Source organism: Oncorhynchus mykiss, unplaced genomic scaffold, assembly GCF_013265735.2.
Source record: "Oncorhynchus mykiss isolate Arlee unplaced genomic scaffold, USDA_OmykA_1.1 un_scaffold_215, whole genome shotgun sequence".
NCBI lineage: Eukaryota > Metazoa > Chordata > Actinopteri > Salmoniformes > Salmonidae > Oncorhynchus > Oncorhynchus mykiss.
The window spans coordinates 303,873-329,063 of record NW_023493685.1 but is presented as its reverse complement, the minus strand read 5'-3'; the positions used below and the strand labels follow the sequence as shown (position 1 = coordinate 329,063).

At 40.0% G+C, this 25,191-nt stretch overlaps 2 protein-coding genes across 3 annotated transcripts; both read right to left on the bottom strand.

The window, feature by feature from the left end:
- Positions 1-6,166: 6,166 nt before the first annotated feature.
- LOC110518042 lies at positions 6,167-13,463 on the bottom strand. 2 transcript variants are annotated; one of them, XM_036972987.1, is made up of 5 exons: positions 13,023-13,463; positions 10,904-11,170; positions 9,173-9,288; positions 6,370-6,660; positions 6,200-6,246 (listed from the first exon to the last, which is right to left on the bottom strand). In XM_036972987.1, the coding sequence occupies exons 1-4, from the start codon at positions 13,325-13,327 to the stop codon at positions 6,410-6,412; spliced, it is 939 nt and encodes a 312-aa protein (XP_036828882.1). In that variant the 5' UTR covers positions 13,328-13,463; the 3' UTR covers positions 6,200-6,246; positions 6,370-6,409. The 2 variants fall into 2 exon arrangements, with proteins under 2 accessions (XP_036828881.1, XP_036828882.1); XM_036972986.1 differs by having other exon boundaries at positions 6,167-6,660.
- A 2,557-nt stretch (positions 13,464-16,020) lies between these two features.
- On the bottom strand, positions 16,021-18,762 carry LOC110511909. Its single transcript, XM_021592605.2, has 4 exons — positions 18,297-18,762; positions 17,831-18,097; positions 17,511-17,617; positions 16,021-17,035 (listed from the first exon to the last, which is right to left on the bottom strand). The coding sequence occupies exons 1-4, from the start codon at positions 18,587-18,589 to the stop codon at positions 16,794-16,796; spliced, it is 909 nt and encodes a 302-aa protein (XP_021448280.2). The 5' UTR covers positions 18,590-18,762; the 3' UTR covers positions 16,021-16,793.
- Positions 18,763-25,191: the final 6,429 nt, after the last annotated feature.

Genomic DNA, 25,191 nt, shown 5'->3' with positions numbered 1-25,191 from the left:
TACTCTACCATGCTGGTGTTGGTACTGTACTATACTGTACTACTCTACCATGCTGGTGTTGGTACTATACTGTACTACTCTACCATGCTGGTGTTGGTTCTATACTGTACTGTACTACTCTACCATGCTGGTGTTGGTACTGTACTATACTGTACTACTCTACCATGCTGGTGTTGGTACTGTACTATACTGTACTACTCTACCATGCTGGTGTTGGTTCTATACTGTACTGTACTACTCTACCATGCTGGTGTTGGTACTGTACTATACTGTACTACTCTACCATGCTGGTGTTGGTACTATACTGTACTACTCTACCATGCTGGTGTTGGTTCTATACTGTACTGTACTACTCTACCATGCTGGTGTTGGTACTGTACTATACTGTACTACTCTACCATGCTGGTGTTGGTACTGTACTATACTGTACTACTCTACCATGCTGGTGTTGGTTCTATACTGTACTGTACTACTCTACCATGCTGGTGTTGGTACTGTACTATACTGTACTACTCTACAATGCTGGTGTTGGTTCTATACTGTACTGTACTACTCTACCATGCTGGTGTTGGTACTATACTGTACTGTACTACTCTACCATGCTGTTGTTGGTACTATATTGTACTACTCCACCATGCTGGTGTTGGTACTGTACTATACTGTACTACTCTACCATGCTGGTGTTGGTACTGTACTATACTGTACTACTCTACCATGCTGGTGTTGGTACTATACTGTACTGTACTACTCTACCATGCTGTTGTTGGTACTATATTGTACTGTACTATACTGTACTACTCTACCATGCTGGTGTTGGTACTATACTGTACTGTACTACTCTACCATGCTGTTGTTGGTACTATATTGTACTGTACTATACTGTACTACTGTACCATGCTGGTGTTGGTACTGTACTGTACTGTACTACTCTACCATGCTGGTGTTGGTACTATACTATACTGTACTACTCTACCATGCTGTTGTTGGTACTATACTGTACTGTACTACTCTACCATGCTGGTGTTGGTACTATACTATACTGTACTACTCTACCATGCTGTTGTTGGTACTATATTGTACTACTCCACCATGCTGGTGTTGGTACTATACTGTACTGTACTACTCTACCATGCTGTTGTTGGTACTATACTGTACTGTACTACTCTACCATGCTGTTGTTGGTACTGTACTATACTGTACTACTCTACCATGCTGTTGTTGGTACTGTACTGTACTGTACTACTCTACCATGCTGTTGTTGGTACTATACTGTACTGTACTACTCCACCATGCTGGTGTGACGTTGTAGCTACTGTATGTGATAGATGGATAGAGAGGTGTGACGTTGTAGCTACTGTATGTGATAGATGGATAGAGAGGTGTGACGTTGTAGCTACTGTATGTGATAGATGGATAGAGAGGTGTGACGTTGTAGCTACTGTATGTGATAGATGGATAGAGAGGTGTGACGTTGTAGCTACTGTATGTGATAGATGGATAGAGAGGTGTGACGTTGTAGCTACTGTATGTGATAGATGGATAGAGTGGTGTGACGTTGTAGCTACTGTATGTGATAGATGGATAGAGGGGTGTGGTGGTGAGGTTTCATCAGAGAATCTTTCTAACAAAAGGGCTGCATGGCTGCATAACCTCTTTAGTTGCCGGATGATTTGTAGAATTAATGACAAACATGATAAAACAAAAGCATAGAAATAATGACACAAAAGCGTATTGAAGTGGCTAGTGGCTTGACTCATCTCTGATACCATCTCCATGTCAGATACATTGTGGTCACATGGCCTTTGATTGATTGAGGTTACAATAAACACCAAAATACATCCTCTCATGTACAAATCTTCCATCAGCCAAACGCTTAACATACTGTAGGTTACAAAGAAAGCATGGATCTCGATCTACAAGGGACTAATATTATCACAGTGGGCAGCACCATCAACAGGTGAAAAGCTGTAACTGCACTCTTCATGGAAGGTGGAAGGTTTGGGATAGTTACAGTATGCAGAGCTGGTGAGAGCTAGCCTGCCTGTCCTCCTGACCACTATATTCTGTCCAGTCGCGGTCAGTAAGCTTTTTCCATCCACTTAGTTATTGAAATGTTTAGATTACTAGAGTACCACAGTTCATAGTTTATTACAGTCTATCTCAATCCGGTACAAGCATTTTTTGTTGATTTTCATAACAAGAATCCACAAGAAACAGAACTTTGTGGGCTTTTGCAAAGGTTTTCAAGGTGAAGTTGCCTTCTCAAAACATAAATAAATTCATCAAAAGAACATGACTGCCTGCAAGAACATTAACACAACCATACTTATCTCTCGAGTCCAAGCAGACAAAACAGGAAGTTAAAAGTATTTTAAAAATCCCAGTAGATCAACACATTTATTTATATTTCTATTTTTTGGTCACTAAATCCTGATGATTAAAATTGGAAGCACAACTATCTAAAGGTGTGGAATGATGGGCAAATACTATTTCACCAAACAATTTCATACACAGGAAATCAAATATAATTCCTGGTAAAAACATTGAAAAAAAATAAGCACATTGTGTGCAGGACTCATTCATCGGTATCATCACAATCCAATTCCATGTATTCAATTCAAAAGTTGGTTAGCTGATAGTTTAAAAAAAACTTTCCATAGCTGCACAGAAACACAATTCACAATAGAACATGGAAAAGTGAATACAATGGAGAAACACAACTGATGTGAACATATAAGTCTAAATCCACACCAAAGCAAAGCTCTATACTGGAAGGTCACAATGTGGGAGATGAAAAGGAACCCAACTTAATTGTTTGCGTCTCTGCATGTCCGCAATACTGCAACAAAAAAAAAATCATAACAATTGGACAGTCCCCATTGTCTAGATCTTCCCATATATTGTACATAGTATGACACTGATGGGATGATTTAGAATTTTGCCCAGTAGTATTTACTGATTGCCGGGAAATTTCACACATTTCTCTTCTGATGAAAACAATGTGTTAATAGTCCATGAACGGGTACTAAGGCAAGAAAATGATCAGAAGTTCTGTAAATGTACACTGAACAATAATGTGAACGCAACATGTAAAGTGTTGGTCCCATGTTTCATGAGCTGAAATAAAAGATCCCAGAAGTGTTCCACACGCACAAGGTTATTTCTCTCAAATGTTGAGCACATGTTTTTTTACAACCCTATTAGTGAGCATTTCTCCTTTGCCAAGATAATCCATCCACCTGACAGGTGTGACATATGTAGAAGCTGATTAAACATCATTACTTTGATTTAACATCATTACACAGGTGCACCTTGTGCTGTGAACAATAAAAGGCCACTCTAAAATTACATTTTTTTGTCATACAACACAATGCCACAAATGTTAAAGTTTTGAGGGGGCGTGCAATTGCCATGCTGACTGCAGGAATGTCCACCAGAGCTTTGCCAGAGAATTTCATGTTAATTTCTTTACCATCAAATCAAATCAAATGTTATTTGTCACATGCGCCGAATACAACAGGTGTAGATCTTACCGTGAAATGCTAACTTACAAGCCCTTAACCAACAATGCAGTTCAAGAAATAGAGTTAAGAAAATATTTGCTATATAAACTAACGGAAAAAATGTAATAAAAGTAACAATAAAATAACAATAACGAGGCTATATACAGGGGGTACCGGTACCAAGTTAGTCGAGGTAATTTGTACATGTAGGTAGGGGTAAAGTGACTATGCATAGATAACAAACAGTAGCAGCAGTGTAAAAACAAAAGGGGGAAGTCAATGTAAATAGTCCAGGTGACCATTTGATTAATTGTTCAGCAGTCTTATGGCTTGGGGATGGAAGCTGTTAATTAAGGAGCCTTTTGGACCTAGACTTGGAGCTCCGGAACCGCTTGCCGTGCGGTAGCAGAGAGAACAGTCTATGACTTGGGTGACTGGAGTCTTTGACAATTTTTTGGGCCTTCCTCAGACACTGTCTAGCATATAGGTCTTGGATGGCAGGAAGCTTTGTCCCAGTGATGTACTGGGCGTACGCACTACCCCCTGTAGCGCCTTATGGTCGGAGGCCGAGCAGTTGCCATACCAGGATGTGATAGAACCGCTCTCGATGGTGTAGCTGTATAACTTTTTGAGGATCTGGGACCCATGACAAATCTTTTCAGTTTCCTGATGGGGAAAGGTTTTGTTGTGCCCTCTTCAGGACTGTGTTGATGTGTTTGGACCATGTTAGTTTGTTGGTGATGTGGACACCAAGGAACTTGAAACTCTCGACCTGCTCCACTACAGCCCCTTCGATGTGAATGGTGGCGTGTTCGGCCCTCCTTTTCCTGTAGTCCAGAATCATCTCCTTTGTCTTGCTCACATTGAGGGAGAGTTTGACCAACAGATACAAATCTGTATTCACAGTCATTTAAAATTCATAGATTAGGGCCTAATGAATGCATTTAAATTGACTGATTTCCTCATATGAACTGTAACTCAGAAACATCTTAGAAATTGTTGCATTTTGCGTTTATATTTTTGTTCAGTATACTTGAGCATTTCATTATTGCTGTTCTGGGATAGATAGGCCTACGTTTCAACACAGATCCAATTAAGAAAAACAATATATTGTTGGCCAATTACATATTATTATTAGTAGTATTAATTTAACAATTGCTGCACGGCCTTCCATTTGTGTAAAAGTGGAGAATCTGGAAATGTATACATTTTGCAGGAAGTCTATACATTTACCAATGTGGTCAATATGAAGACCTCCAGATAAATGTAGATTAGAAAGAGACTTTAAACAGTGATAAGCTTCAAGAGACTATTTACCGTAAGCAGATTGGCTCCACTAGCACACTGCTGCACATAATCACATCAAAGTTTAGACCTTACAGTGAAATGCTTACTTACAGGCTCTAACCAATGGTGCGGGGGAAAAAAGGTATGTGTGTGTGTGTGTGTGTGTGTGTGTGTGTGTGTGTGTGTGTGTGTGTGTGTGTGTGTGTGTGTGTGTGTGTGTGTGTGTGTGTGTGTGTGTGTGTGTGTGTGTGTGTGTGTGTGTGTAGGTAAGTAAAGAAATAAAACAACAGTAAAAATACATTTGAAAAAAGAGTAGCAAGGCTATATACAGACACCTGTTAGTCAGGCTTATTGAGGTAGTATGTACATGTAGGTATCGTTAAAGTGACTATGCATATATGATGAACAGAGAGTAGCAGAAGCGTAAAAAGAGGGGTTGGCGGGTGGTGGGACACAATGCAGATAGCCCGGTTAGCCAATGTGCGGGAGCACTGGTTGGTCGGGCCATTTAGGTAGTATGCACATTAATGTATAGTTAAAGTGACTATGCATATAAGATAAACAGAGAGTAGCAGCAGCGTAAAAGAGGGGTTGGGGGGGGAACACAATGCAAATAGTCCGGGTAACTATTTGGTTACCTGTTCACAAGTCTTATGGCTTGGGGGTAAAAACTGTTGAGAAGCCTTTTTGTCCTAAACTTTGCACTCCGGTACCGCTTGCCATGCGGTAGTAGAGAGAACAGTCTATGACAGGGGTGGCTGGGGTCTGTGACAATTTCTAGGGCCTTCCACTTACACCGCCTGGTGTAGAGGTCCTGAATGGCAGTCAGTTTTGCCCCAGTGATGTACTGGGCCGTACACACTACCCTCTGTGTTTGGACTAATCGAGTTTATTGTTGATGTGGACACCAAGGAATTTGAAGCTCTCAACCTGCTCCACTACAGCCCTGTCGATGAGAATGGGGACGTGCTCGGTGTTCCTTTTCCTGTAGTAAAGAATCATCTCCTTAGTCTTGGTTACGTTGAGGGATAGGTTGTTATTCTGGCACCACTCGGCCAGATCTCTAACCTCCTCCCTATAGGCTGTCTCGTCGTTGTCGGTGATCAGGCCTACCACTGTTGTGTCGTCAGCTAACTTAATGATGGTGTTGGAGTCGTGCCTGGCCATGCAGTCGTGGGTGAACAGGGAGTACAGGAGGGGACTGAGCACGCACCCCTGGGGAGCTCCAGTGTTGAGGATCAGCGTGGCAGATGTGTTGCTACCTATCCTCACCACCTGGGGCGGCCTGTCAGGAAGTCCAGGATCCAGTTGCAGAGGGAGGTTTAGTTGGTGATGAGCTTTGAGGGTACTATGGTGTTGAACACTGAGCTGTAGTCAATGAACAGCATTCTCACATAGATGTTCCTTTTGTCCAGGTGGGAAAGGGCAGTGTGGAGTGCAATAGAGATTGCAACATCTGTGGATCAACCAATAATGTTGTAAAGCAAAACATTATAATTATAAAATTAGATTATCAACATGAAATTCATGAAATTGTAGGCTACTCCAAAATATGATCGATAAGTGATGGAAGGTATACTTTTGATTCTTTCCCCTTGGATACTGCTGTAAGAGTAAGCCTACAACATATGAAAACAGTCATAGAAATCATTAATGTCTTCAAGGATCTCCTTATACTCTGCAGTATCCCGGTCAAGGTGCATCTCTCTTTTCACCCATATTTTGAGGTATTTTGCTTGACCATCGTTGATTATCCCCTTGTAGAGATATTCATCGACCAGGTCAGTGTAGCCATATCTGTAGTAGCTCCTTGTGCCTTCATCAGACATGTCAACTTTACCCTCGGTACGTAGTGCGGCGTCAACAAATCCTACAATAAGAGTGCAGATTTTCACATTCACAAGGGATTTTTACATGTTGAGAGAATTAATGTTAGTGATTCAAACACTAGTCCTTCTCAACTACATATTTTGCCTAGGCAGCCAATAGTGCACGGGCGCTAGATCTGCACTATCAATCATCAAGCTAGGCTTGATGTGCATATCCGGTAATACACTCATGTCTCCCGTAGACGGCTCGTATATAAGCCTCCTCCATTCAGGCTGCAAATGCATAGTTTACCTTGTTAACTAGCTTTAATGGTGAGAAGGCAGAAAATAACAGGGACAATATGCATACTGTCTTTATGAAACACCTTTTTCCACCACCATTTTCATATTTTCAGACAATTTAGGATGCTGCACACAGCGTTCAGCCAATTAAAGGAGTCCAACATCCTAAATGATCAGAAAATACAAACATGGTGGTGGAAATGGTGTTTCATAAAGAAAGTATGCATTTTTTTCCCTGTTTCCACCCCCCGCCCACCTTCTCGCCACTAAAGTGAGGACAATTATGCCTTTACAGCCTGAATGGAGGATGCTTTATGTATGAGCTGGTCCATGGGGGACATGAATGCATTACCTGGGAATGCACATCAAGCCTAAATGACATGGCAGCAGGACATAGAGGTTCTGAGGGTGCTGTGCACCCACTGAAAAATCATAATAAAACAAAAATTACACACAAAACAAATAATCTCACAAAAGTAGTGCACTGAGCCTTTTTCTATGTCAAATCACAGCACCTTCACCCCAAACATCTTCCCGCAGCTATGCTAAATGATAGTGCAGATCTAGCGCTATCGGGTGCGCTATCGGGTGCCTAGGCTACTACAAGTTCATAAAACAATCTAAAACATTGATGGAAAAACAAATACTGGATACCTTTGTAAGATTTATGTTTAACACTAAATATCCATATGATGAGGGGAAAATATACACTGCCGGTCCAAAGTTTTACAACACCTACTCATTGAAGGTTTTTCTTTATTTGTACTATTTTCTACATTGTAGAATAATAGTGAAGACATCAAAACTATGAAATAACACATATGGAATCATATAGTAACCAAAAAAGTGTTAAACAAATCAAAATGTATTTTAGATTTGAGATTATTCAAAGTAGCCACCCTTTGTCTTGATGACAGCTTTGCACACTGTTGGCATTCTCTCAACCAGCTTCACCTGGAATGCTTTTCCAACAGTCTTGAAGGAGTTCCCATATATGCTGAGGACTTGTTGGCTGCTTTTCTTTCACTCTGTGGTCCAACTCATCCCAAACCATCTCAATTTGTTTGAGGCCAGGTCATCTGACGCAGCACTTCATTATTCTCCTTCTTGGTAAAATAGCTCTTACACAGTCTAGAGGTGTGTTGGGTCATTGTCCTGTTGAAAAACAAAGGATGGTCCCACTAAGCCCAAACCAGATGGGATGGTGTATCGCTGCGGAATGCTCTGGTAGCCATGCTGGTTAAGTGTGTTCTAAATAAATTCTAAATTCTAAATCATAGACAGTATCACCAGCAAAGCACACCCACATCATCACGCCTCCTCCTCCATGCTTTACGGTGGGAAATACACATGCAGAGATCATCCGTTCCCCCACACCGTGTCTCACAAAGACACAGCGGTTGGAACCAAACATCTCCAATTTGGACGCTCTAATGTCCATTGCTCGTGTTTCTTGGCCCAAGCAAGTCTCCTTTTCTTACTGGTGTCTTTTAGTAGTGGTTTATTTGCAGCAGTTCAACCATGAAGGCCTGATTCACACAGTCTCCTCTGAAGAGTTGATATTCAGATATGTTGGTTACTTGAACTCTGTGATTAATTTATTTGGGCTGCAACGTCTGAGGCAGGTAACTCTAATGAAATTATCCTCTGCAGCAGAGGGAACTGGGTCTTCCATTTCTGTGGCGGTCCTCACGAGAGCCAATTTCATCATAGTGTTTGATGGTTTTTGCGACTGCACTTGAAGAAACTTTCAAAGTTCTTGAATTGTTCCTTATTGACTGACCTTCATGTCTTAAAGTAATAATGGACTGTCGTTTTTCTTTGCTTATTTGAGCTGTTCTTGCCATCATTTGGACTTGGTCTTTTGCCAAATAGGACTATCTTTCTGTATTCCACCCCTACCTTGTCACAGCCCAACTGATTGGCTCAAACGCATTAAGAAGGAAAGAAATTCAACAAATAATGTTTTAACAAGGCACACCTGTTAATTTAAATTCATTCCAGGTGACTACCTCATGAAGCTGGTTGAGAGAATGCCAAGAGTGTGCAAAGCTGTCATCAAGGCAAAGGGTGGCTATTTGAAGAAAAATATTGTTTAACACTTTTTTGGTTACTACATGATCCCATATGTGTTATTTCATAGTGTTGATGTCTTCACTATTATTCTACAATATAGAACATAGTAAAAAGAAAGAAAAACCCTTGAAGGAGTAGGTTTTCTAAAGCTTTTGACCGGTAGTGTATATACTGTATGTATATACATATTTTTACCAGCATCATGTCTGAGCATCTGGGAAGCTATAGGATGACCCATGATAAAAGCTTGCTCCAGCATTTTTACTGCACAATCATCTTTTCCGCTTAGCATTGTTTGTGTCAAAATCCACCTGTGAACAGGAGGGGTAAGCATTAAAGATAACACACAGAGCAGGGGAGCTGCACAGACAATGTCCAGAAACAACCTCTTACACTTACCCCCGTGGAATTTGTGGTTTTATGAATATATGGGATAGGTATAATAGGATTGTAAAGACAAATAATATGCCATTCAAAATCCTCAATGGAAACGCTTAAAAAAACAGTTACTTTCAGGAATTTTGTTATTTTATCATTTGTAACCAGAAAAGTCTGTCATTGTAAGGGTAAGAGGTTGTTTCTGTTTTTTTTCCCCAATTTCCAATTAAGTTTATACTTGTTCAGTCCCACTCAAGCAGGGTTGGGGTCAATTCTGAATTGAGAATTGCTCTTTCATTTTAATTTAACTCTTGAATTAGGAAGCAGAATCTGAATTCATTTTGAATTAGATTTAAAGTATAATTTAATTCCATGAAATTCAATGAAATTCAAATGGATTATTTATTCTATCACCATAGAAATGTTTATTTTGACATCATGTACAACCTGGTCTCAGAGTATATTGTATTATTCTGTACATATCCATTTAATATGATAGGTTACGTTTCGCATGGTATGACTTAAATTGTGGATGTCCATCACCCATTTCGTATGATATGGTATGAATTACAATTCATAATATATTACAAATTTGCAAAACGCACAATATGTTACAAAATGAACAATAATTCTAGGTAGGTGGCTAACATTAGCTAGCTAGCTAATGTTAGCTAGGCTAGGGGTTAGGATTAGAAATTAAGGTTAGGGTTAAGGAGTTAGATTAAAGGGTTAGGGGAACGGGTTAGCTAAAATGGTTAAGGTTCGGGTTAGGGAAGAGTTAGTTAAAAGGGTTAAGGTTAGGGTTAGGGGAAGGGTTAGCTAATATTCTAAGTAGTTGCAAAGTAGCTAAAAAGTAGTAAGTTGAAAAGTTGCTTTTTAGCTAAAATACGAAACACCCACCCATCCACCCCAACCAACCACCCTACTTTCGTTTTTTGCCTTAAGTTACCATCTGTCTTATGTAACCATACCAAACGTAACATGTCATACTAAATTGTGTCCCGGATTTACATTCACTATGTTACGTCTAGACTATGAGACCAGGCTGTCATGTATGGTTACCAACACCATGTAGCATACATTTAATTTAAAAAAATGCATTCTCCTAAAACAATTTTAAATAATTACAGTGGCCTGCAAATATTCTAAGATCATATTGTGGGTTGTCTATAATAATTAATAAATCCCTCAATATTTTTTAACATCAGATCATTTTTGGCAAGAATGCATTACATAAAACACGACAGTATGGAAGGGAACAATCTAACATCTCATATAATAAAACGAATATTTGGAATGGTATGTGTATTTATTGCATTAATAAGTGGCATATCCTTTGGATAAAACATTTGTTTCATGTCTCAGTTGATTTGGCTTGAATTGCTTTGAATTAAATTATACTTCCTGCAATAGAAATTCAATTCAAATGATGCTTCCTGAATTGACCCCAACCCTGCGCTCAAGGATGAATAACTATTTACAATCTTTAAGGGGAGGGAACTAGTACACATATCGGGGGAAAGCCTTGAGCATTTCTAAGGCATTCACCTGCATATTTTAGATTCTTTGCTGCTACCAGTGGTCAGAGCATCTCTGTGATCCTGGTAAAGAACCCTCATGGTTAACAGTTTCTGTCCAGTTGGGTCATTAACAAGGCTCATGATCATCTCATGAAGCCTTGGATTCACTTGTAGGAGACGATCCAGTCGTACATTGTTTAGGGCCTTCTTCAGAGAATCTTTAGGTGGAATATGGTCTGCCTCTGTAATGCCTTCATTCTCCTTATCACACCAAGATGGTCGAAATTTTTTGTCACTTATGAGGAGAGAAGAAGAATTAGTAGGTCAGGTTTACATCATTTGTTTAACCTCGTCACCAGTCTCGAATTGCTGGCGCGTAGAGCCTGGTAACAGTGTGGAACTATTTGGAATTCTGGGGGTGTGGATTTACTGAGTGAAATGCTAATCAATTAAAATTCTGAGTGAATCACACGATTATGAGGCGTGGCTCTAAATGGAGACGGGAATGGAGAGCGAGCCTGTGACAGTAGATGGGACTTAAAAAATAGAACAAAATCGGCGAGGAAAATGTATGTTAAATCACATTGACCGTATTATTTTTGAGAAGCCCAATTGAAAACTATTTCTAAGATGCGTACTTTCCGATTTTCTAAGCTCACTTTAAATCCCTCGTGGTGCTGGCGTCTGAAGTCCAAAATGTAGGGGAGAGGTTCTAAGGATTAGGCTAGAGGATGGACTGAGAGATCATTCAATTAAAACCAGAGGTTGTTTCATCCGCTTCTGCCATAGACATCTATTCAACTTCCATTCTGAGGCCCTGTGAAACCATATGGTTCGACAGAGAGCCAGCTGGTGGACAAGATTATTAGTTTGTCAATGCAGTTGGAATTATATACATGCTGTCATGAACATTATGTCCTAGGCCTATCCATAAGAAGGCCTATTATATTCAGCTATCAAAGTAGACTTTAATCATGACACCGGCACTTGGGGCTTCTAACCCCTTTTAAACATGATATGTTTGTTGTTCATCTATTTCTTCTGCGTCCATTGATAGTAACCATTAGTCTGTGTGATTAACGTTAGCAATGTTTGTGAGACAAGGGTGGATCCCGAAGGGGTTCACAAAAACGTTGGTCGAGTTCGAATGGTTTGAGCTAGAAACTATTGAGACTCTCACAAACATGTACTTGTAATCTGTTTTGCTCTATGACGCTCACAAGCTACACAATAGTAGGTCGAAGGTAAAGAGTTATTCTACATGGAAGATCAAAGGAAATCAATAGTGTCTATAATACTCTAATAAGTTCACATAGTTGCTGTTACAAACTCCAAACTCCACACAGTTGTCACTGACTAGTTAAATATTAATTTCCCAATGAGTAAACAATTTCTATACTTACTGCATTCTTATGAATTGCTTTTAATCAGGTTCTTGTTTGGCGGACCTTATTTTTCTTATTGACATCCATCAATAAAACTCATGAATGCTACTGTTTTTGTAATTTACTTGTAGCCCTGGTTGTCCTGAAAATAAACTGCTGAAACACTTCACTGTGAGGCTAAGTATAAGGGTTGGACATGCAGATAAATGACAGTAGTGATTTCTATTTTTGTTTTTACACATATTTAACACCTTATTTTTTGGGGCACAAAACTACATCTCTACTTTCATTAGCTTGTATGGGTTACCATCAGACTTCCATTGTTTGTATTGGTTAACTTCAGATGAGTACTGGGACACTTGTGTGGGTCAAAGAGACAAACAGAGAACACCATCGTGTTAATTCTCCACTTTCCATAAGTTTGTAGGCCAAACCTTCTGGTCGCTACAGACGTTTTCGTGAGAAGACCGAGTTTTGGGATGTCTCATGGTCTGTAGTTCGGCCACCTTCCACTACAGATGTGGGACGCTGACATAGGAGGATGCTGTGGGTTGAGAAGCAGCCCACGCCAAAATATCTGTTATCTTCACTTTAAACTGACAGATTTTGATGGGGATATTTTTATTATGTAACTTAGACTGACGCACATCGAGTAGATGGCTGAAGTATTCCGCTCACACAGTAATTGATTCTGGGTTGATGAGATTAGGCCTTGGTCTACCTGTAACTCCACACAAAAATGGACCCAAATGAAGGACTTACTCTTTATATTTGTGAACATGTCCAAGGCCGTAACCTTTTATTACGTCATCCTCATGTTCGTCATGACGGCACGGTTCTACTCTCTTCTTCCTAGAGTTTCCAGTTCTTCCAGAAGCTTCATTCGACTTTTCCTCCTTCAACCGTGTTCTCTCGTCACCAAAACACTTGTGAGTTCCTGGAGAAATAGAACGTTTCTCCTCCCTGTTCTTTTTAACCACTTGAATGAATATAACCACCCCTACCAGCGCTGCTGCCCCCCACCCTACTGGCCCCAAGAACTCTAACAGCCCGGCTGGAAGACCCATTCCTGGTAGTCTGCAATGTCTTGTAGCCCAACTCTTGGTTCTCAGCAAATGTGTCCTCTCTGATCTTAACTCTGAAAAGTTATAATCTTGACACACAGGTTTGTCATGCGGCTTGTGGGATGGGCGGAGTTGTGCAATATATGACCAATGAGTCCAAATTCTAAGTGTGTGTGTGTGTGCGTGTGTGTTTCTAAGTGAAAGAGAAAGAGATATTTTATACATTACTGGGTGAGGAGTGCCTGGATACATACACACATGCGCACACCCACATACTGTACACACACATTCAAACAGAAATATGCTATGTGGAACAAACATATCTCTCTGACATGGAGATCAAGGAATCATGTCGTCTCTTTTCATGGCCTTTCTATCTGCAATTCAATATTTGGTTGTGTGTTTCTACGCTTCGGCCTAGGTCTACCTGTACTTCCACACAAAAATTAAGCAAAAGTATAGACCTACTCTTTAAACACACTTCGAGAAAAATATTTTTTATAGCTGTGGCAGCTGTTGTACTTTAGAGTTTCTAGAGAAGTTAAAGTTGTACTTATCAACAAATGGGTAATATAATATCCATTTTCAAGGTGTCTAGTATCATTCAGTGAAGTTTCATATGATTTCTGGAAATGGTCACAATACCACCAGAACATTTGTCCAAGGTGTACTTATACAGACAGCTTTGGCCCCAGAAGTCTGCATTCAACAGCTTTAAAAACAAAAACACTGTTCAAATAAAGTATTTATGATGGATTAATAGTTTATTAATCATTTAGAGAGCATTGTGCCTAAATGTATACATATTAGTAAGCTATTCATAAATGGCATTTTATCAATTCATAAACACTCTTATAAATGATGTATTAATGATTAAGAAGATCCATTAAAAGGTGTTTGATAATTGTATTTTCATACTTTATAGTTGATTTATAAACTAGATATACATTTATTATTATTGCAATTACAAACCAGTTGTAACAGACCTGTTATTGGTTCATGAAATCATTAAGAGAGTATTAATTAACGGTCGGCAGATGATTTAGATACTGTATATATTAACACGTATAATTATACATATAATTAATTGGATATATAGTAATGGTTAATAAGTGTGTTCATACTTATTATCGTCAACACTTTTAATACTGCAATGAGTGATTAATAGGGATACTTACAACACATATGGGTAGTTGACATGACGACCCATTGTTTTGTCCATGGTGGCAAACACAAATAGCTTAGATTTTGTTTTAATTGTATCATGAGTATTCTTAGGCAATGTTTTCTTACAATTTCGAACCAAACGTGACAATTGTCCCATGGTGTGACGGTCCCATGTAAGGTAGTGGAACATTGAACTTCAGTAAATGAATTAAAATAATGAATCAAATTCCCTTCACTTACTCTTTTAGTTATAGCACATACGTTTATTTCAAGAAACAATAGTCCATATTTCCAAATAGTTCTGATTGATTATATTTTGTTCCTAAAAGCAATGTCCACTTGATGTAACACAATTCAGATCCTCAAGAAGTTCTAAAGCTGCACCATCGAGAGCATTCTGCCTGGTTGCATCACCGCCTGGTATGGCAACAGCTCGGCCTCCGACCGCAAGGCACTAGAGAGGGTAGTAAGTACGGCCCAGTACATCACTGGGGCCAAGCTTCCTGCCATACAGGAACTCTATACCATGTGGTGTCAGAGGAACGCTCTAAAAATTGTCAAAGACTCCAGCCAACCTAGTCATAGACTGTTCTCTCTGCTACCGCACGGCAAGCGGTACCGGAGCGCCAAGTCTAGGTCCAAAAGGCTCCTTAACAGCTTCTACCCCCAAGCCATAAGACTCCTGAACAGCTATTCAAATGGCTACCCGGACTATCTGCATTCATGGTTGTCGCTCCCTGCATTAGACCATCCATCCCCTTCCTCCTTCTCTGTCTGTCCTACCAGTTTCACTCCTCTTGACCATGAGCCACGTGATCCACCCTGGGAGGCCTCCCATCAGCTGTGCTTCTTTTGGAGACTGTTCCCCCCTTTTCTACCTGGTTGATCCTGCCATATTCTTGTCCCAAAGATTAAGCCATGCAAGTCTTAGTGCTTCCCGACTCTCAGCGTACATCGTTACAATTGTCCATTGGTGTGTCATAATTATGGACAAAACACACGGCAGCGTTGATCACATTTATTTACCAGGACCTCAGAGTTGTATTATGAAAGAGGACGGCACCATCAACAGGTGGACACCTGCTACTGCACTCTTCAGGTAGATGAAGGATCTGTGGAAGTAGAGGGTTTTACACACAGCTAAACTTTACACACGACAAACAGAAGATTTAATACAAATAAGAAAGTAATGTCCACTCACTGTCTGCTGCTTCCAAAATAGATGATATTTTAATGACGGTTTTCCCAGACATTGAGCTAGTCCACACTGCATAATGTTACAATAACTGCAGAGAATCAGGAAATCTAAACATTTTGCAGAGAATCTATAGGCTGTACATTTACCAAATGCAACAGGCAGACAGGATCTACTACTAGTACACTGCTGAACATAATCAACCAGGCACAGACTATACAGTAGGCCAACAAAACTTGGCAACAATTATCAACAATAAATTATACTCCTCATTATGATATTTATACTGTGAGATTCTGAACAAACGGAGCAAAAACTCAAACGGACGACTACACAAAGCTCAAACCAAGTTTATTCACCCACTGGGTCACACAGCTGCAAAGACAAGGCATGATTACACAAGCAGATATATTTATTACCTTCTAATATGTGGGATCATGTCCTTACACATCTAGACAGCCAATACATCGCTGTTGCTAGGCAGAAACGTAATTGGTTCTTCTCACTGGTGTAGTTATAGCACTGCCTGATACTAAAACCTTCATGCATGGAAGTATATGTGTGAAATAGGACTGCAGTAGGAGAGTCATTGTGGTGGGTCTCTCTGGCCTGCCTCCGAGGTTTCTTATCACTTCATTTGTTGACTTGACCTCGAGATGCATTCCTCGCCCCTCCCTAGTTCCTCAGCTGGCCTGCCTTATCAGAGACTAACTATTGCCCTTCGACTCCCTCCTTAGAAACATGGAGCAGAATATGAACTTTCTACACTGTAACTTTCCACAAGTCCCTATCTACCCTTCCTTGACCCCAGCATATGCATTCCTTATACATGTAAATTAATCAATGAGTTCTAGAATGGCAACATGAATTAGTATATTTCAAACTAGAATCCAACTATACTGAATTCCATAATTTGCATATCATAGAAACGTTTTTAACTTGGGAACTCCCGTTACACCCAAACATCTATGCACGTGCGCTATCGTACATAAATGTATTTCAAAATGTATTTTGCGACGCTCGCGCACGTGACGCGTCCGGTCTAGCCAGCATGTTAGATTACACAATCTGGATTTACTCTGTGTTGTCTGAGTTTGTTTGCTATTTCTACCACCGGAAAACACAAATATGACGTTTAATGTCATCAAGGATCTCCTTATACTCTTGGGTATCCCGGTCCAGGTACATCTCTCTTTTCACCCATGAAATGAGCTGTTCTGCTTGATTCTTGTTGATTATCCCCTTCTTGTGGTATGCTTCGACCAGCTCAATGTAGCCATATCTGTAGTACTGCCTTGTTCCTTCATCAGACATGTCAATGTTACCATCGGTATATGGTGCGGCCAATCCTAGAATAAGTACATAGTTTCAAATAGGGAACATTTGAACTTTAAAGTGGCATTTTACTCAAAAAGCAATTATGCATTTTTATTTTTATGTTTAAAAAATATGTTTTTCATTAGTCCATTTTTTATGAAATCTCAAATTGTCCCACACATTCAAGGCATTTAGCTTCAAGTCGCCAGGAAAGCAAGAGCAAGTGTTGATAACAGTATTCTAGGAACTAAACAAGTTTTCTATTAGTCTAGCTCTGATGCTCCATTATTCAAAATGATGATATTCTGAGACCATATCAATGGTGGACTGGTGAGAAATATACTGTATGCATATCTTAGTTTTTTTGTAAAATACTCCTAATATAACATACAGGCAAACTCAGCGACTAAGACAAACTTAGTGAAAATGTTACTTTTGTAAGAGACACTAAAGATCTACAGTGTCTACTGTAAGATGAGGGAACAGGGAAATAATCAGTGTTTTTACCTGCGTCTTCTCTGAGCTGCCAGGAAGATATAGGATGACCCATGATAAAAGCCTTCCTCAGCATAAGTGCAGCATCTCCGTCTACGATTGTCTCTGCCAGCAGACGACTAGAACAGAGAAAACATGACAACGGAAAAGGTGATGACCACACCTATGTTTTGATGGCTGAGAATAACTACGGTGCCATGTACGACGTCACACATCATCCTCATGGTGGCCATTTTGCTATTCTGCCTTAACTGGACAATGTATTTTCCTTGATATCTGCTAAACCATACACGATAACACAGAAAAGGTGTTGCCTACTCTAAAGCATTCACCTGGATACTTGAGATTCCCTGCTGTTTCCAGTAGTCAGAGCATCTCTGTGATCCTGGTAAAGAACCCTCATGGTTAACAGGTTCTGTCCAGTTGGGTCATAATCAAGGCTCATGATCATCTCATGAAGCCTTGGATTCACTTGTAGGAGACGATCCAGTCGTTCATGGTTTCGGGCTATCCTCAGAGAAGCCAATGGTGGAATATGGTCTGCCTCTGCCATGCGAAAGTTACCCGGACCAAACTGAGATGGTCTACCTTTTTTAACACTTATGAGGATAGAACAGGAAGTATCAGTGGGCTAACATCATTCTTGTGTCAATTCAAAATGAATTATACAATGTAATAGGAATTATATCATGAAAATAATGGCCTAGGGTAGGCCTATCCATGCTCTTATGAATAAAAAGGCACATTGTACTCAGTAAAGAAGACTTGATAGAAATATGTAAAAAATGATAGACCTACTTTTTATAAGTATCAACCACTCCAAGGCCGTAAGCAATTATGATGGTAGTTTCATTGCTGCTCTGCTGTCCTTCTGTCGTCTTGCTGGCAGCATTTCCAGTGGGTTCATTTCCAGAAGCATTATTTGACTTTACCTTCACGGAACGTGTTATTATGGGACTTCCTGGATGATACGAAGGTTTCTTATGAATCGCCTTAATCAATATAAACCCCCCTACTGCGACTGTTCCCAATGCTACTGGAAACGCAAGGGGCCCCAAAAACGGTATCAGACCCAAGGCTGGAAGACCCATTTCAACTCTTGGTAGCCGACAATGTCTTGTAGCCCAACTCTGGTTTCTCAGCAAATGTCCTCTCTGAGCTGAGCTCTTATACTCTTGACGCAGTTAGAAATGTTTGCCAGACGGCACAGAACAGTGGTGGTGCTGTAGAGCAGCAAATGAACAATGAGTCATGAAGTTTATAAATAGGCCTGTTTGTTTGTGTTGGAAAAGGCAGGCCATGGGGAGGAATGCTCAAACTTGGAATTGCTGGAGAAGAGCTCATATCCACATTCTGAACATATGTACTTTAAGGGAGAACTTGTAGGATAGTAAGGGTTTGAACAGGGGTTTATTAAGTGGGTGGGGCGATGTTCTGAGTGTTCCATATAGAAATGCAATGTATAGAGCAGCTCACATGATGCCCTACTGTTTATGACTGAGAACCATGCCTGTTCCACACTTTCTATCTAAATGTTCTAGAATGGCGCACCCTCCCAAACAGCCAAAGGTGTACAGTTATGAAGTGGTTCATTTATAAATGCTACAGTAGAATAAAGTGCTTCAAGCAAACACTTGGTGAAGAATCACTAACATAATGACAACATCCTTCCCTGACAACATCCTTTTCTTCCCTAACATCCTTCCTTGACCAAACGTTTGGGCCTGTGTTATTTACATACAAGTCAGACACGCAGCTGATCTACATATATATCTATCTACTAGGTCTATATACAGTATTTATATTTTATGAACGTGTTTTTAAAAGGTTGGTACAAACCTTTACATTTCCTTGGTTAATAACCTCTTAAAGTTTTAAAGCCTTTGGAAGGAAGGGGGGGGGGGTCTCTGGATCCACTACTGGTACACTGCTGTGCATTATCAACCAAACACCTAAAACATCATCTGTGGTACAGAAGGTGCAAGTCACCTACAATTAGCCAATGTCAGCTACATGAGTCTAGGGCCAGCTGTCTAAACTTGTAGTCAGCATGATAAAGGTTTGTAAGGTTTGAAATGTAAAGGTTTATTCCAACCTTTTAAAAACACGTTCATAAAATACAAATTCCTACCTTTTTTAAAGGTATAGATTAGGGCCTAATGTATTTATTTAAATTGGCTGATTTCCTGATATGAACGGTAAGTAACTACAAACTTTGAAATTGTTGCAAGTTTCTATTTATTTTCAGAATACATAAAGAGACTATTGGGGGTCGGGGTAACAGAATGTTTTTGAACGAGGCAGGGTCACAGGATTCAAAACCATTGGATGACTCCATGGAGGGGTTGTCGTGATTGGCCCAAGTCCTGGTGACCTAATGACTCCTCCAGTCCCCCAGCAGGACTCTGCTGGTCGTAAAACAAAGAACCAGAAGGAGAAAAATCATCAGCAGCAGAAGAAAAGCCAGCCTCAAGCAGCTGGAATACAGCATGACCCATTAAAAGTACAGATATTCTGCTGCAGGAGGGTGGAAGTTCACCTTATATGGAAGCAACCTGTTGAACTCAAGCCCTGGGTCAGAGCTGATAGAGCTGTAGAACAGCAGGTGGGAGGAGACATCACCGTGGGTCGTCGTCATGTGTGAAGGGGAAAAGGTGTCATCTAACTTTGTTTAATGAACAGCATCACGTGAAGGAAATTATGTGTTGTATAACTCTATTTGAGGAAGGCATGGGCTTAATTGCCAGAAGAGTGCAGAATGTGGGGCATTGACACCTTGAAGTGTTGTAATGAGGAAAGCTATAGGGTAAGATAGAACTATTAAAAGTCATTGTTTCGGTTTTGTGAAAGAGAGTTAAAGAAGCAAACAACCTCTTCTGAAAGAACCAAATTGTATTGAAAAAAAAAAAAATATATATATATATATATCACTTGTGAAACCAAACATGAAGTCTTACTGGTTTTCCCTAACTAGTTACTCTATTGGTTGAATAAAGTGTTCAGGAGAAAAGGGAACACTGATAACAACCTTAGCTTAAGGGGCTCTACCATAGGTAGCCCGTTACCAGACCATTATTGTGGGCTCAAGCAGGAAACCAAAAGGGGCTTGGTGTTTAAGGCACACATAAAGGACACTGGGAGTTTAGCCTGTTGAGCATTAGTCCTTTGCCCAAACAAAGTGCTGAACCCCTGCCTTTGACCAGAGAAAACTGGTTGAAGCCTGATACGCAGGACTTATCGAGTGTGACCCACCCGTGAGCGTATTCTCCGGTCAGGTAAACAGGGAGGACCAGCCGTTAGCAAGAGAGTCTGAGATTATACCAGCAGCTCCTTGTCAACAGGAGGGGGAGGAATTAGACAGAACACAGAGCTGGGAAACATCACAGAAAAGTCCAATATACTGATTGACACATCTCTGCCACCCATAACACAGAAAACATCACAGAAAAGTCCAATACAGTGCCTTGCGAAAGTATTCGGCCCCCTTGAACTTTGCGACCTTTTGCCACACGCCCAATTTTTCAGTTTTTGATTTGTTAAAAAAGTTTGAAATATCCAATAAATGTCGTTCCACTTCATGATTGTGTCCCACTTGTTGTTGATTCTTCACAAAAAAAATACAGTTTTATATCTTTATGTTTGAAGCCTGAAATGTGGCAAAAGGTCGCAAAGTTCAAGGGGGCCGAATACTTTCGCAAGGCACTGTATACTGATTGACACATCTCTGCCACCTGTAACACAGAAAACATCACAGAAAAGTCCAATATACTGATTGACACATCTCTGCCACCTGTAACACAGAAAACATCACAGAAAAGTCCAATATACTGATTGACACATCTCTGCCACCTGTAACACAGAAAACATCACAGAAAAGTCCAATATACTGATTGACACATCTCTGCCACCTGTAACACAGAAAACATCACAGAAAAGTCCAATATACTGATTGACACATCTCTGCCACCTGTAACACAGAAAACATCACAGAAAAGTCCAATATACTGATTGACACATATCTGCCACCTGTAACACAGAAAACATCACAGAAAAGTCCAATATACTGATTGACACATCTCTGCCACCTGTAACACAGAAAACATCACAGAAAAGTCCAATATACTGATTGACACATCTCTGCCACCTGTAACACAGAAAACATCACAGAAAAGTCCAATATACTGATTGACACATATCTGCCACCTGTAACACAGAAAACATCACAGAAAAGTCCAATATACTGATTGACACATCTCTGCCACCTGTAACACAGAAAACATCACAGAAAAGTCCAATATACTGATTGAAACATATCTGCCACCTGTAACACAGAAAACATCACAGAAAAGTCCAATATACTGATTGACACATCTCTGCCACCTGTAACACAGAAAACATCACAGAAAAGTCCAATATACTGATTGACACATCTCTGCCACCTGTAACACAGAAAACATCACAGAAAAGTATAATATACTGATTGACACATCTCTGCCACCTGTAACACAGAAAACATCACAGAAAAGCTGACCCCCCCCCCCCCCCCCTCTTTGCCCTCAGAACAGCGTCAATTTAATCGGGGTATGCTCTCTGCAAGGTGTTGAAAGCATTCATGTTAACTCCAATGCTTCCCACAGTTGTGTCAAGTTGGCTGGATGTCCTATGAGTGGTGGACCATTCTTGATACATGCCGGAAACTGTTGAGCGTGAAAAACCCACTCCCCTGGCACCTACTACCATATCCCGTTCAAAGCCACTTCAATATTTTGTCTTGGCCATTCACCTGATGGTTTATTATGGACCCTTAAAATACAAGGTTACCCATCAGATCCTACTTGTAAATGAATAAACATTTATATTTGACAAAGAAGAAAATCACTGAATAAATGCCTTATAGATGACAATTGGCTTATATAATACCTTATAACAGCCTAACTACATATTTCAAATGATTCCCTGTCATGTGTTCCCCCCTGCCCACTTAGCTAAGGGATTAAATATTAGGCTACCAATAACTGAAAGGAAGAAAACAGAGAGAGAGAAGAAGATAGAGAGATTGTCAGTCCCTTGATGTTTGGGCTGTATAATACAGCCAATGGATACATTAAGGAAATGGCTGTTTCTCTCTCTGTCTCTGTTTTCTCCTATTGAATTCAATATGAAACCTTCTGTGTTTGTCATAGAACGATGCCAGGACTAGTTTAAGTGGATGTAGATAGTTTTCCAGCATTGTGCTTCGTCTGAGTATCTGTCTGCCAAGAAGTGACGGGCCTTTCAGCGAATGAAATAGGTGGGACTTTCCAGTCTCCAGTGGAAGTGGCTATGGAATGTAATTCAACACCAAAGTCCCTCTTTAGCAGAGATCATAAACTAAGACCCACTCGCTGGCTGAAGAGACTGAGATTCAGAAGTGAATAAACATTGATAAAACAACTGAAATACACACAGTTCCCGAACTGAACTTTAACAGAGGATTATTTGGCAATTATTATTCATTAATTTGGTGTTTCTTGTCATACGTGGTGACTTGTATTTAATAAAAAGCAGTAGCACTGTATTTAATGTATAATAGATGGCTATTGGCTTATGTGTTATAAAAGCCAATCTAACTACTTTTCAGGCTATTATCCCAGGACACTTCATCCACTGTCCTCCACACCTTCAGCAGCACAGAGACTCCAGACAATCCTACTGCTCTACCATTACTGTGACTCCCTACCCCTGCTGCTCACCTTACTGTATATATATCTACCTTAACATTGGAGAGGGGAGCTGGGGAGCAGGGTCAGAGTATATTCTATAGTACTCTATATCAGAGGAGAATACAAAAAGACCCTCCTTAACCCCCCATTAGTGTCTTTGTGTTGTTTTTCTAATGAGTTCTATTCTACACAGGATAACTCTTTCTGCTCACAGAGGTCAAACACACTGAATTCCCACCTTGAGGGATGAATTTGAGTGAGCTGCTGAATATTCAGGAGTAGCAGAGTCCCTCTCTTGCTCCGTCGTATCAGAACTCATGACCCAGTCCATTTCCACACAACAGACCTGAAACAAACCACATCCAGGAAGGATTCCCTCTGTTTTATCATTCTGTATCCTAGTTAAAAAGGGACACAAAAAACATGTTAAAAATGAGTTGGTGGAAAACTAAAACCTCCACTGACAACAATCACACGAAGTCACAAACAACCCCTACACACGTTAGGCCCCCTATAGGTCATAAGGGTGAATCAGTCCCTCTCTGACTGCACACACAACACACCTTCACTGGTCCCCAATTCCCAGGGGATTTGGACACACTGTCCTGGTGGATGGTCTGAGAGAAAGCAGGCCATGTTGAGGAATGCTCAATCTTGGACATGCTGGAGAAGAGCTCATATCCCCATTCTGAACATACAGTGAGCTCTACATGTATTGGGACAGTAACACGTGTTGTTGTTTTGGCTCTGTACTCCAGCACTTTGGACTTGAAGTGATTCAATGGCTTTGAGGGTATTTCAATCCATATTCGGTGAACCCTTTAGAAATTATAGCAGTTTTTGTACATAGTCCGCCCATTTTAGGAGACCAGAAGTATTGGGACAAATTCACTTATATGTGTATTAAAGTAGTCAGAAGTTTAGTAATTGGTCCCATATTCCTAGCACACAATTTATTATTTTATTTTACCTTTATTTAACCAGGTAGGCCAGTTGAGAACAAGTTCTCATTTACAACTGCGACCTGGCCAAGATAAAGCAAAGCAGTGAGACACAAACAACAACAGAGTTACACATGGAATAAACAAACATACAGTCAATAACACAATAGAAAAATCTATATACAATGTGTGCAAATGAGGTAAGATTAGGGAGGTAAGGCAATAAATAGGCCGTAGTGGTGAAGTAATTACAATTTAGTAATTAAACACGAGTGATAGATGTGCAGACAATGACTGTGCAAGTAGAGATACTGAGGTGCAAAGGAGCAAAAAAATGAATAACAATATGGGGATGAGGTAGTTGGATGGGGTATTTACAGGTGGGCAGGTACAACGATCTGTAAACTGCTCTGACAGCTGATGCTTAAAGTTAATGAGGGAGATATGAGTCTCCCTCATTCAGGTTAGCAACGATTACATCAAGCTTGTGACTCTAACTTGTTGGATGCATTGTGTTTGTTTTGGTTGTGTTTCAGATTATTTTGTGCCCAATAGAAATGAATAGTAAATAATGTATTGTCATTTTTAAGTCACATTTATTGTAAATAAGAATATAATATATTTCTAAACAATTCTACATGAATGTGGATGCTACCATGATTACAGATAGTCCTTAATGAATCGCGAATAATGGTGAGTGATAAAGTTAGAGGCACAAATATCAGGTTAGCATTTTTGAAGGGTTTTGTGAGTCTAGCCCACATTCATTGCCAGACCAAATGACAAGCCCGTCCTGATGCGTGGTCTCATGTCTGCCACAAGGTGGGAGTATAATGCATAAAAATAAAACTCACTGTGAAAGATGTGGAACAAGATTAGTTGTATAACCTGAGTAATGATTGAGTATATACTAACAATTTAGTATTTTCAGGTCTGCTAATCTCTTGAGGTGAGTACAGAAAAATACAGGCATGATTGATGCGTTTGTCATAAAGATGGCTGAAAAACTATTTTCATATTTTAATTTCAAATATAAACCAACAAATAATG

Bases quoted from the DNA above. Each gene is read 5' to 3' on its own strand.
- LOC110511909 (XM_021592605.2), bottom strand. From the start codon at position 18,589: ATGGGTCTTCCAGCCTTGGGTCTGATACCGTTTTTGGGGCCCCTTGCG. The intron at 17,618-17,830 runs GTGAATGCTTTA...TCTCTGTTCTAG, and splicing joins AGGGAATCTCAAGTATCCAG to TCGTCTGCTGGCAGAGACAA. The intron at 17,036-17,510 runs GTAAAAACACTG...TACTTATTCTAG, and splicing joins GCAGCTCAGAGAAGACGCAG to GATTGGCCGCACCATATACC.
- LOC110518042 (XM_036972986.1), bottom strand. From the start codon at position 13,327: ATGGGTCTTCCAGCCGGGCTGTTAGAGTTCTTGGGGCCAGTAGGGTGG. The intron at 9,289-10,903 runs GTGAATGCCTTA...TCCTGTTCACAG, and splicing joins AAAGAATCTAAAATATGCAG to GTGGATTTTGACACAAACAA. The intron at 6,661-9,172 runs GTAAAAATATGT...CTCTTATTGTAG, and splicing joins GATGCTCAGACATGATGCTG to GATTTGTTGACGCCGCACTA.